Source organism: Myotis lucifugus, unplaced genomic scaffold, assembly GCF_000147115.1.
Source record: "Myotis lucifugus unplaced genomic scaffold, Myoluc2.0 scaffold_0, whole genome shotgun sequence".
In the NCBI taxonomy this organism is placed as follows: Eukaryota; Metazoa; Chordata; class Mammalia; order Chiroptera; family Vespertilionidae; genus Myotis; species Myotis lucifugus.
The window spans coordinates 46,013,196-46,026,602 of NW_005871048.1; the positions used below are offsets into that span (position 1 = coordinate 46,013,196).

The 13,407-nt window shown below is 36.5% G+C and overlaps 2 protein-coding genes across 7 annotated transcripts in view; both read right to left on the reverse strand.

The window, feature by feature from the left end:
* Window positions 1–13,407, reverse strand: part of IPO11 (importin 11) — a 127,129-nt gene that overhangs the window by 9,374 nt on the left and 104,348 nt on the right. Inside the window, exon 28 of one of the 6 annotated variants that reach the window (XM_023751556.1) lies at window positions 10,467–11,457. The exons of the other annotated variants lie outside the window; for them this stretch is intronic. Coding sequence (XP_023607324.1) covers window positions 11,436–11,457 — 22 coding nt within the window. The 3' untranslated portion in view covers window positions 10,467–11,435. Of the gene's footprint in view, window positions 1–10,466; window positions 11,458–13,407 lie in introns of those variants that run through there. 6 annotated transcript variants of the gene reach the window in all.
* Window positions 10,575–12,450, reverse strand: LRRC70 (leucine rich repeat containing 70). Its single transcript, XM_006109938.3, is given in 10 exon segments — window positions 10,575–11,307; window positions 11,309–11,598; window positions 11,601–11,746; window positions 11,748–11,881; window positions 11,884–11,936; window positions 11,939–11,985; window positions 11,987–12,023; window positions 12,026–12,247; window positions 12,250–12,372; window positions 12,375–12,450. Coding segments are annotated over 10 exon segments (1,830 nt in total). The 3' UTR covers window positions 10,575–10,605.

A 13,407-nucleotide genomic window follows, 5' to 3' on the forward strand; every position in this document is an offset into this window, starting at 1 on the left:
CCCCCCCCCCCCCCACTGGCTGGCCCCCAATAGGCCTTGATCACCAGCCAGGCCAAGGGACCCCATCCGTGCATGAATTCGTGCACTGGGCCTCTAGTATAATTATAAAAAAGTAATTAGCAATATGCTGAATTTATAAATGATGCAGCAATTCTAGAGCATTATGCTTCAAGTCGGACATGACCATTTATAAGACACAGCCTTCAAGGCTAAGAACAGATTTTGATAGATTGCAGCATAGTAGATAAAATAAACTTTGCCCAATTCTTGCCAAAAGCAGTAACTTCACCCCTTTTTCATAAATGATGAGGTTGTTAGATGACACTGCTGGGACCAGAATAAACCTTGTAAAGTTCTGAGGCAAATCTAATGAGTTCAGGAACTTGAGATTTCTAGAAAGCCAAAAGATAAGAATTAGTGAATGATGACCCAAAAAAGGTGTTAAAACATTAGAATAAAGAATGGATAATGAGCCCTAACAGGTTTGGCTCAGTGGATAGAGCACCAGCCCATGGACTGAAGGGTTCTGGGTTCGATTCTGATCATGAGCACGTACCTTGGTTGCAGGCTCAATCCTAGGCCCTGGTAGGGCACATGTGGGAGGTAACCAGTTGATGTGTCTCTCACATCGGTCTTTCTCTGTCTCTCCCCCTCCTTTCCACTCTCTCTAAAAATCAATGGAAAAATATCTTCGGGTGAGGATTAACAACAACAACAAAAGAATGGATAATGATATTCACAGAAGCAGAATGGACACAGGCCAGACAATGGTCTGCTCAGCCTGTCCATGCTCTTCAGGAAGAAAACTATAGCCCTGGCCCATGCTTACTCAGACTTAGAGAAGTCAGTCATGTGATCACTGGAGTTTACCCTCCCCTTCCCTCCTCTGCCTCCAACTGGATTTCCAGCTCTATGAAGTGACAGGCTTGGAAGAAGGCTGTGTAGTAGGGATAAAGGAAGGGAGGTAAGGCAGCCTCAGTCAGTTGGTCGGTCAGTCATTCTTTTCATTGGAGTGTGACATGCTGCACAGAAAAGGTCACAAGAGGCAGATATCTAGCTGGAGTTTGGGGGGTGAAGTCCAGTAGACAGGAGACACCATGCTCACCCTGGAGTACCTATTAAGTGCCAGAGGGGAGGAGGCACAGACTTCCAGTTCAGAAAGGGGGGAAATGACTATGGCCTGGAGAGGAAAGGCATGGGGGCTGGCTTTGAATGGGAAGAGTTGATTCTAGAAAAGGAGGTCTGAAGAAAAAGAGTGGAAAGGAAGGAGCCATATTCTGGGTTGAGTAAAAGGAGAAGTTAGACAATGATTATCTTCAAGGCATTCAAGTTAAAAAAAAAACACCAAAAGGATGTATCTCAATTACCACTCACTCAGCAGTTTGGCAAAAGTACCCCCCAAAAGCCACAAAAGGCTTGTACTTTCCTGGCATATAGAACACATATTTAAAGAAAATAAGCATTAAGAAGTTATATTCTTGTTCTCCTTTTTGTAAGTATTATAAAAGTGTTCCCTCCAAATGTGTAAATGTAACATTTTAAAATGAAGCCTTTAAAAATCTATTTCTTGCCCTGACCGGTTTGGCTCAGTGGATAGAGCGTCGGCCTGCGGACTGAAGGGTCCCAGGTTCGATTCCGGTCAAGGGCATGTACCTTGGTTGCGGGCACATCCCCAGGAGGGGGTGTGCAGGAGGTGGCTCATCAATGTTTCTCTCTCATCAATGTTTCTAACTTTCTATCCCTCTCCCTTCCTCTCTGTAAAAAAATCAATAAAATATATATTTTTAAAAAATCTATTTCTATTAGGCAGTATTCAATATGAACAATACTCTCAACCTTGTCTTTTATAAATTAAGAATCAACCTTGTTTTTTATAATATACAACTTTTCTGTATAAAATGCTTTAAAATGTGATTAGACATTTAAAATGAACCAGTCAAAAGAGAGCTATAAACCCTCAAAGGAATGAAATGAAAATAGTTTTGGAGGAAAAAGGGGAAATGATAAAAGGCAAGTACTCAGATAATCTCATTTTCACTATCTGTTTAAACACAAGATATTACTTTCTTTTGTATTTTCTTTTGAAAAGCACTGCAAGTGTTTTGTTTCATATGTGTTATTGGGGTTATGAGTAATATTTTATTGGAATTCTTCTTGGTGTATCATCCTCTAATTGTCCTCTCATGCACATTCATTCAAATCCATTGTCGGGTATAATGTGGAAAAGTGAAGGTAGCCAGAGAAACCATGTAATTTTATATTTCACTCAGTTCTTAACACCTCAAACCAGTGCTTAGTAAGTAAGATTTCACATTAACTAGGACATAGCAATTTAGTCCTGAAAAGATTTAGTTAAATTCTATGCTAGCTTCTACAATACAGTAAAAAAAACAAAACAAAAAACCACAAAAAAAACCAACTGTGATTACTGAATATCCTAGACAAAACTTAATACAGGAGGTGTATTAATACCAATTAATGTATAAAGAAAGATGTGATTAGAAAAAGTGGTCATATTATCCAGGCCAACCTTTCTTAATGAATAGCTCACCATAGTTAAGTTCATTCATTTTAGTCAACATTTTATGAGCCCACAAAATGTGCCAACCATCACTATAGGCCTTGGGGATAATACAGACGGCCACCCTCAGAGAACTCAGAAACTCGAGGAAGCTTAAAGTCTAGGGCACATAGTTTTGAATGGATACAGGGAAGTGTATTGCACTTTTGAGTGCTACCTGTTGTATGATTTAGAGGGAAAAACTGAGGAAAGCACTGTGCAACCTAAGGAGCTGATTATGAACTAATAGTCTGCAAAAAGGACAAAGGAATTAAACAACAAATGGGATTTTCTTTCTTTGTTTTAAATCACTATGCTATTCTGAATAGTTAACTGTCTTTCCTAGTTTTTACAGGTATTTCTGACTCATTAACTGGCACTTATCTGAAGTCAGGGAATCCTGTCCCCTGGCTCATGCTAAAGAAGCACAGGCCAATTATTATTCTCTAACTCTCATCTCTGGCCCCCAGAGACGTGGGATCTTAGAATTTCCAAGTTAACTCATCTTTCATTGATTGCGTTAGGATAGATGCTCCTCCTAAAGAACCCCCAATTTTGATATAAACTTAATTTTCATTTCACAATGTTAAATGGGATCCAACTGATTGTTTCCTTATTACTGAGGGCTTCAAGGAGGCAAATGGGTGCTTTCTGCTCCAGTCTCTTAAGTTTCATTCTTTCTCCTTGACTTAAGAACTGTCAAGGGCTATCAGGAACCTCTGCAATCTCTATCGAACCCACCGCTCCAAAGGTACATTGCATTACTCTTCCTTCCAGCTTTCAACCCGTTAAGTCAGCACCACCTGGATGTAATAGTTCCAGATCCTCCATCTGCTTACTCCCCTCCTGCTCCTCCAATGTTCTCCCTCCGTTTCCTGTTCACCTTCATTCACCCTTTTTTCGTGAGGCCTTCCCTGACCACTTTAACCCCCTGTAATTGAGCACTCTGTCCTTTGAATGTCCAGTAGCCTAAAACCCCTGCACTATCCATTTGGCATGCAACTAATGGGGCATCATCTTTTATACTATCTTCTCCTAATGCCCTTTAATTCTTCATACCTGCTCTCCTTAAGATTATAAGTAACATGAGGAAGAGCCTATATGTTATATCAACATTTTTATGTTTCATAGATTACCATTATGCATAATGTGAACACTCTATAAATAATCATGGGAATTAATGATCCCCGAAGTCCTCGCTCATTTTCTTTTCAGAATATTTTTACTTATTTCTTTTTAAATTACAAGCATGGGTAGCTGAGTTGCAGATAACATATTACAGCTTATTACTCTATACTAGACATGAGGCAGAAAGTGGAACAGAAAGTTAGCTGTGTTAGACTCTATTTCTAAAATAGTCATTTGAGAAAATGCAAGGAAAGTTTAACACATGGATAAGAGAAGAATAAATGTAAAAGAGGAGAATGAAAGTAAAATAGAAAAGGAAAAATATTAGTAACTAGAACATTTTCTTCCTTTTTATTTATCACAAACTCTTTTCCTTTTATTATTTTATAGACTTGGCCGATATATTAATTTACCTGCATAGACACAAGTTACAAAGACACTACAGAAAGAAGACAGGCCTTCTCAAAGATCTGCTAATTTTGTTTTTCAAGTATGTGATAAGTGATGTTACAAAGAGATTAAATAAATAGATGAGGACATGAAACACCATGCTTAGTAAGGAAAGACATTTGATCTTTTAAAACAATTTCACAGTTTCAGTAATCTGTCTTTTCAGTCAAATGCACATTAATCTTGACTTAGTATTTCCTAAAGCTATGATATTTTAAGGCATTCTCTGGGTCTATAAAAACATCTATCTTTAAAGTATATGAATTGCAGAAACTTCATGCAAAATGATTTTTTCTTGCTTTATAAAAAGATGTACTTTAAGAAAATCCAACTTTCTTGTGCTTATTTACCTCCTTTAAAAAAACATGCAGGCTTAAAATTATTTCTGTCTTTTTGTATGATTATGATCCCAACCACAGGTGTTCAGAAAACAAAATGCCTTCAGAAAGATAAAGAAAAAAATTTAATCCCCACGGGCACATATAAATGAAATATTCCAATATTCATTTGGCTAGCCTAAATAATAAACTTAGGTTGAATGTAAACAGGACTTTAGTTTCTTTCTTCTTGTCCAAGTTTTATTAGTATTTATCTAGTGAGCATTTTACATTTTCATATTTATATAACTGATCCTTCATCATAAAGTATGTGCTTTAGATTATTTCTCTGTGATGGATTTACATATTTATATCACATCTCCATTTCCTTAGATGTAGAAGGAAAAGTCATGCAGAAACAAACAAAATTTTCAGTTACCTTTTCTAAACAGTTACATAATATAAAACTGCTGATTTACAGTGTTTCATAGTAGCAGGCCCAAGAAAGAAAGAAATCACTTTAGAATTTTCTCTGATCTAACCAGACCATAATTATACTACCTATACATCACACTTAATATTTGAAGTTACTCTCACATCATTATATCTTAAATATAGATCAGTGCAATTAGGGTAATTTAAGAAAATTTTTAAGCACTAAAACCTACAACCAAATAAAATATCCTCTTAACTATACTTTTCTACTTACATTATTTAACAGGATTTAGCAAAGAACAAGTTTATTGAAAGAAAATGGCAACAGAGGAAAGCCTTGATTTATCAGTCCTATTACAGAATTTCTACGACATGAGAAGCTACAAAAGTGGTGTCATTTACACTAAAATTAGTTTGCTTTGTTTTTCCCCCGCTAGATATTTTTCCAGGACCAAGGCTGCAAATACTTTTGTCACTTAAATGGAAACATATATCCTTTCTACAGGGCAATTCTCTACATGGTCATGGAAAAGTGTATTAATAAATCTAGTACCCCTGACAAATACTGGAAAGGAAATGGAATAAAAAAAAACAGAGTGGAAATTCACTAAGTTATTTTAAAATGAAAATTGAATTTTTTACACTCAATAATGATCCTTACAAAGGCTTTTATATTATAAACCATTCCCCTAAATAACTTTTTTTAATGCACATACAAAAGGTGGGAAAGGTGATTATTAAGACAATAAAAAATAACTACAATCAACTATAAAAAGAAACTGCCATATTATGTGATTTTCAAGAGTAAGGCTGCTTTAAGAAAGAAACATTGCCAAATGAAGACATACTAAGGTTCCACTAAAAAAGGAGGTGATTAAAGACTATATGGGGACAAACATTCCATTAAAGAAGCCCAAGCAATGCTTGTTTTGCATGTTTATAGAATTCACTTGACAGATTGGTTCTTGTTTTGTAAAAAAAAGTAAAAGAATTTATTAGGAATTTGGTAATTATGATATTGAGGTCTGACCTTTCCAATGTATATGTTGGACATTGTTGAAAACAAAGCTATGCAATAAATAATTACAGGGTAATCATGAATATATATACCTTCAGGACAAATTTTATAAAGCCGAGTGTGCTAATGTTATTAAAGTTATATGAAAAGGTTCTTGTGGCTTGGAATTAATTTCTTCGAAAGTGCTGTTATGTCACAAAGCTCAGACCAAAATGAAAATAATGTGCTCTGGAAAACAGTGTTACATGATCAATCTCAATACCAGGTATCAAGCTGTATTACAAAGCCACTGTTCTCAAAATAGCCTGGTACTGGCACAAGAACAGACATATAGACCAATGGTATAGAATAGAGAACCCAGAAATTGACCCAAACCACTATGCTCAACATTTGACAAAGGAGGCAAGAACATACAATGGAGTCAAGACAGTCTCTTCAATAAATGGTGTTGGGAAAATTGGACAGATGCATGCAAAAAAAATGAAACTAGACTACCAACTTACACCATACACAAAAGTAAACTCAAAATGGATAAAGGACTTTAAACGTAATATGGAAAACCATAAAAATATTAGAGGAATCCACAGGCAGCAAAATCTCAGACATATGCCGAAGCAATATCTTCACCGATACAGCTCCTAGGGCATTGGAAACTAAAGAGAAAATAAACAAATGGGACTACATCAAAATAAAAAGCTCTGTACAGCAAAAGAAACCATCAACAAACCCACAAGAATGCCCACTACATGGGAGAACATATTTGCCAATGTTATCTCCGATAAGGGTTTAATCTCCAACATTTACAGGGAACTCATACAATTGAACAAAAGGAAGATAAACAACCCAATCAAAAAATGGGCAAAGGACCTAAATAGACACTTTGCGAAACAGGACATAAGGAAGGCCAAGAGACATATGAAAACATGCTCAAAGTCACTAATCATCCAAGAAATACAAATCAAAACGACAATGAGGTACCATCTCACACCTGTCAGAATGGCTATCATCAACAAATCAACAAATGACAAGTGCTGGCGAGGATGCGGAGAAAAAGGAACCCTCCTGCACTGCTGGTGGGAATGCAGACAGGTGTAGCCCTGTGGAGAACAGTATGGAGTTTCCTCAAAAAACTAAAAATGAAACTCTCATTTGACCCAGTGATCCCACTTCTAGGAATATATCCCAAGAAACTAGAAACACCAATCAGAAAGGATATATGCACCCCTATGTTCATAGCAGCACAATTTACAATAGCTAAGATTTGGAAACAGCCTAACTGCCCATCAGCAGATGAGTGGATTAAAAACCTGTGGTACAATTACACAATGGAATACTACGCTTCAGTAAAAAAGGAATTCTTACCATTTACAACAGCATGGATGGAACTGGAGAGCATTATGCTAAGCAAAATAAGCCAGTCAGACAAAGATAAATATCACAGAATCTCACTCATTTGTGGAATATAATGAACAACATAAACTGATGAACAAAAACAGATCCAGAAACAGAGAAGCACCAATCAGACCGTCAAACCTCAGAGGGGAAGTAGGGGAGGGTGGGGGTAAGGGGGAGAGATCAACCAAAGGATTTGTATGCATGCATATAAGCCTAACTAATGGACACAGACACCAGGGGAGTGAGGGCATTGAGGGAGGGGGGCAATAGGAGGATAAGGACACATACGTAATACCTTAATCAATAACGAAAAAAGGCGGGGGGACTTTGTTAATGATAAACAAACACACTGATGTCAAAAATTTATATGAAGGATTTGAGTAAAATGGATCATGAAATAAGCAGGGAAAATCTCTCTAAAATATTATTTATAATATGTATGTGTAATTAACTATCAATATGAGACATTTGACAATTTTGTTACAGCTCTAGAAGAATAATGTATTCAAGTTGACCAAAAAAACTTACGCATATTTTTCTTATAAGGGAAATGTTTATTTAGGGAAATATATGTAAAGATATTATATATAAACCAGCCTTGTGCAAGCTCACTGCCAAATTCCACCTAAATCCTGCTAGCACATACAACGACCTCTCTCTGAGCTCCGGAACCCTAAGTACATCTGCATCCTTCTCATCCATGCTTCGCAGTCTCACAAGCAACTCAAACTTAAGATATCTATCTAACACCAAACTTTTGAATGCCTCCCCAACAAAAACAAAGAAACTGAAACAAAATCAAAACCAGGCTCTCTTACAGTAGTCTTTATCTGAATAAAGAGCTATCCTATCTAGCCAGTGACTCAAGCCAGAAACCTGGGGTTCAGTCTTGACCTTTCTTCTCATTTACTCTTCCAACACCCCATTCATCATCAAATTGTCACATTTATCTCTGAATTCTACTTGCCTATACCTCTACCAGGAACACTGTGCACAAGTCAATTCTGATCCTAGTTTGTACTACTGCATAACTTCCCAAATAGGAAGTGGTGGCTTCCTCAGTCTAACCCATTCTTTACAGAGCAGACCGAAGCGCTCTTTTGCAAGATCTCACCAGGTCTCACATGTTTAAAGCAAGAATTTAACCTTTCAGTAATTTCCATTTCACATGCCAGTCCCAAACCCAGATTATACCTGTGCTTCTGACCAACTGTCTATAAATCAGAGGTTCCCACGACACCCTCCTTGAGTTCCATTAATTTGCTAGAGCAGCTCAAAGAAATACTTATGTTTACCAGTTTATTAAAGAATATTAATGAACATCCAGATGTTCAGTAAATTCAAACTCCTAATCACAGTTTACTCTGCCCTGTTTGATCTGGTTTCTGCCTACCTCACTGACAGCATCTAATTTTTCATACTCTCCAGCTATACCAACCTTCTTTTTCACAAACAGTTTCTAGCCTCGTGGCTTTCATTGTGGAATTCCCATCTGCTAGTAATTCCATTGCCTGAATTTCCTTCATTAGTTTTATTTACCATAAGAATAAAACAAGTGGCTATGGTCCTATAATGGCAAAAACTCAGGTTCTTCCTTCCTGAGTAGGAAAAAACCCGGTTCCATTCTCCCCTACTGTGTTTCTCTTCTGTGGGTCTCCTTTACTGCTCACACAGAACACTTTACTTCTGGTCACCAAATATGTGTGTGTGTGTGTGTGTGTGTGTGTGTGTGTGTGTGTGTGTGTGTAGGGCGGGGGGGAAGATGTCCCTCACAACAAGCTATTCTGTGATACCACCCGGGGGGGGGGGCGGGGGGAGGGTCTTACAATTTAACTCAATTCTAATATCTGGAGATAGTATCAGATCCCACAGATTAAGGGCTCAGTCCCACTATACTGGCCCCACCACCTTCCATTTCACATGCCAGTCCCAAACCCAGATTATACCTGTGCTTCTGACCAACTGTCTATAAATCAGAGGTTCCCACGACACCCTCCTTGAGTTCCATTAATTTGCTAGAGCAGCTCAAAGAAATACTTATGTTTACCAGTTTATTAAAGAATATTAATGAACATCCAGATAAAGATATACATAGGACAAGGTCTGGGAGGATCATAAGTGCAAAGTATTTTCTATTATTTCACAGGTCCCCATTCTAGAAGACTAGAAAACAGTGCTTAAGGAGGCCTTCATAGATGAGAAGAGATGACTGAAGATAAGGGGTTTTGAAAGTCAAAACATGAGGAAACTATACAACATAAAAATTTTTGCTCCATGAGATCTCAAACAAAACATAAAGAAAATGTAAACTGTAAATAAATACTGTATAGTAACCATGTGTTCCCTCCTCTGGATTTTAAGCTCTACCAAGAATAGGAATTGTGCTTGTGTTTTTCACAGTTATAACCTTAGCACCTAAGCAGCAGTGTAGCATGAAATTAAGAGCATGGGCTTGCCCTGACTGGTTTGGCTCAGTGGATAGAGCATCGGCCTGCGGACTGAAGGGTCCCAGGTTTGATTCCGGTCAAGGGCATGTACCTCGGTTGTGGGTACATCCCCAGTAGGGGGTGTGCAGAAGGCAGCTGATTGATGTTTCTCTCTCATTGATGTTTCTAACTCTCTATCCCTCTCCCTTCCTCTCTATAAAAAATCAATAAAATATATTTTTTTTTAAAAAAAAGAGCATGGGCTTTAGAGTCAGACCTAAAACGTGTCACAAGCTGTAAGAATGTGGGAGTTTCTCAAACTCACTCTGCCTAGGTTTCCTGATCTGTCAAATATAGACAGCACTACCTTACAAGTCGTTTTTTTTAAAATATGTTTTTATTGATTTCAGAGAAAGGAAGGAAGATGGAGAGAGGGATAGAAACATCAATGATGAGAATCATTGAGCAGCTACCTCCTGCACACCTCCTACTGGGGATCAAGCCCATAACCTAGGCATGTGCCCTGACAAGGAATCTAACCGGGACCTCCTGGTTCATGGGTCAACACTCAACCACTGAGCCACACCAGCCAGGCCTTACAAGGCTTTTTAAGTATTAAATCTAATATCTCAAGTATTTAGTAGAGTGCTTGGTACCGAAAAATGTTAGCTATTATTAATACTTAATACAGTGCTTATCAAAGAAAATATTTGCTGAATAAATACAATATTGACAAGTTATTAAAAACATTATTTATTAATGCTAAGCTCATGTAATTCATTATATTTCCAAATAAAGTTTATAATTCTACAAGGAAGCTTCAGTTTTATTCATGTCCATGGCACTAAAGTTTCTTACAGCCACTATTTAGTTGAATTATAAAGCAGAATGTTCAAAGAGAATGACCTGTGCCTCATTTTCAGGAATAGTTTGTTTATGAAGTTGAATCTGCTCCAAACCAGGGCTTTCGAGAGAATTTTGGCAAGTGTTACAAACTGAGGCAGTTACATTATACCTTGCAGACTGATAAAAGCTGTAGTATTCAAGTCTATTTTCCCCTGAGTTTTCTGGTGTCTTTAGTTTTTGTTTAAATTGAACAACTTTGTAGATCAAAAACACGATTAAAATACAAGCTAAGATAAAAAAAGCTAGCAAAATGTCAAAAGCCTCATTTAACCTTTCAACTTCTTGTGTACAAATTAGAGATGTCTTCCCTGACACTGAAGCAGCATCAATTGGTAGAGCGCTGGTTTTTTCCAAAGTCAAGTTAACAGAAGAAGTAAGCTGTAATTGCACAGGTAACACTGCAGTAGTCTCTAGTGGATTAGCAAAGGTATTCTCTTGAAAAACTCTACTGGTAGGTGAAGTTTGTTCCCCGAAAGAAATGCTCTTGGTATTTTCCAAGTGTTTCCCATTTGTGGTTACTTTACGCCAGGCCATCATTAACGCAGTAGTCTTGTGATGAATATGAAGAGATTTTATAGCCCAAGCTCTGGATACATTTGTCGAAGATGTAACGCAATCTGTACAGTCAGTCCACTTAATATAATGCAATGCTCTGCCACGCATGGATGGGGGGGTTCTGACAATAGATGTTTAGGTAATGTCTGAAGATGCTAGCCAGTTAGTTGCGAAGGCCCAATAGTTTGCTGTTACATTTCCAAGGATTAGAATTTGCCTGAAGATGAGTCAATGAAGACAATGGCTTAAGGACCCTTGGATGTAAGTCTGTAAGATTATTAAATGACAGATTAAGGATCTTCAAATATGCTCCCATGTTCTCAACTGTATCATTATCAATGCTGATTATTCTGTCTAATTTAATTAAGGTAAATTAAATTCTTTAATATCTAAATGTGTCAGACATATTTCCAAATCATTATGACTTAAGAGCAAATGTTTAAGATTGTTAATTCCATTAAACCCATCACTAGTAATGTTTTTAATTCTTGAATTTTTCAGAAGCAAATATCCCAAGTTGACAAGCCCTTTAAATGCAAAAGACTGTATTGCTTTTATGAGACAAAGAAAGTCTTTTAAGACTCTTAAGCACTTCAAAAGCATCTGATGGTACTTTTGCTAAATTATTACCTTTTAGATACAAACAATCCAAGTTTCCAAGATGCTGAAAGCCTTTGTCTGATATCCTCAAAAAATATTATTGTTGGATAAATCAATTATCCGAAGAGCAATCATGCCAACAAAGTACCACTCCCGAGGAGAGTGAGGTGATTTCTTTGCAGATTTAAGTACTGAAACTAGATCATTAAATACTCCTCTTGGAACAAAGGATATTGATTACACTGTAAATATAAATTACAAAGACTGGAAAGCCCCTCAAATATTCCGGGATCCAAATGTTTCATAAAATTATTATTTAGATATAGAAAATAGAGGTGCCTCAAATGAACAAAGGCTTTTGGATATACACACACAATGCCAGCATTATCCTAATATAATACTACAAGAGAATGAAGCCCTGTTAATTCACTTTTATTTATATGAAATAAGTTATTTCAGCCAGGTACAGAAAAACTGTAATTTCAGAAAAATTCCTAGGAATACTTGAAAGGCCTAAATCATGGCAGTTAATTTGTCTCCCAGTGCAGAACTGGCAAACAGACACACGAGCAAGTATCTCCTATGGATTAATAATGCAAGATTATAGGTAACAAGAAGAAAGGGTCATAGGCAAGGCAGAGAAAAATGTAATCTGCACATAGCCCTGTTCTTGACTTTTCTGTTCCTATCAGAATGGGCTATAAGAAGAGAAGGTAAAACTTTAAATCATAAAAATGTTCTTAAAATGAAAGTTTTATAATACCAAAAATTCTGTATTTTATTTTATTTTTATTTAGAAGCAGCCAATAATACTAAGTACACATAAGTTATACTACAATGATAGCATAGAATAATGAGTTTGGAATATGTTCTAGGATTATTAGCACCTCAAGGCCATACATTAACCCACTGTTCGACAAAATGATAACTCAAATTTAATGAACTGCAAAATAAAATGTTTTCTAAGTTCATTTAAAATATTACAATTGACTATAACAAAAGTGACAAATGATGATGCAGGAATAATGGTCTTTGGATATAATATGTCCCTTTATCAACTTAAAGTCTAATATCAATTAAGTAACATTACAAACTATAAAAACACAAATTCATTACAAAACAATTAAACTCTATTGAAACTACAGTTTTTCACAAACCAAATTATTTTCTGTTTCAGCTAAAAGTTTATATTAAATAAATAGTCTTACCAAGAGCAGGAAATTCACATTATTAACACTCGGCTGATTCAAGTAAAGGTTTTCTTTCTAGATCTGTAGAGAGAAATTTCTAAACTCCATTTCTTTCTGTGGCACCATTGACCTCCACCCTTCCAACTTTTTTCTTTTTTTTTTTAAAGTCACAGTTTGCTCAGGAAACACCACTCTTCACATCAGTTCCTCCACAGTCAGTGTGTAAAACAGAGGTTGCCATGGATACAGGAAACTGAGAGACAGGAAGTAAGTTTATCTGTTTCAAAAGTATTGTTGAAAGGAAATCTCAGGAACTTATTTTTCAGAATGCAGTTAATCTGAGTTTTCCTAATGCACACAGCTAAATACTGCATAATTTAAAAAAATATGTATTTTTTAAAAGGAAAAACTTGAAAATTTTAAATTT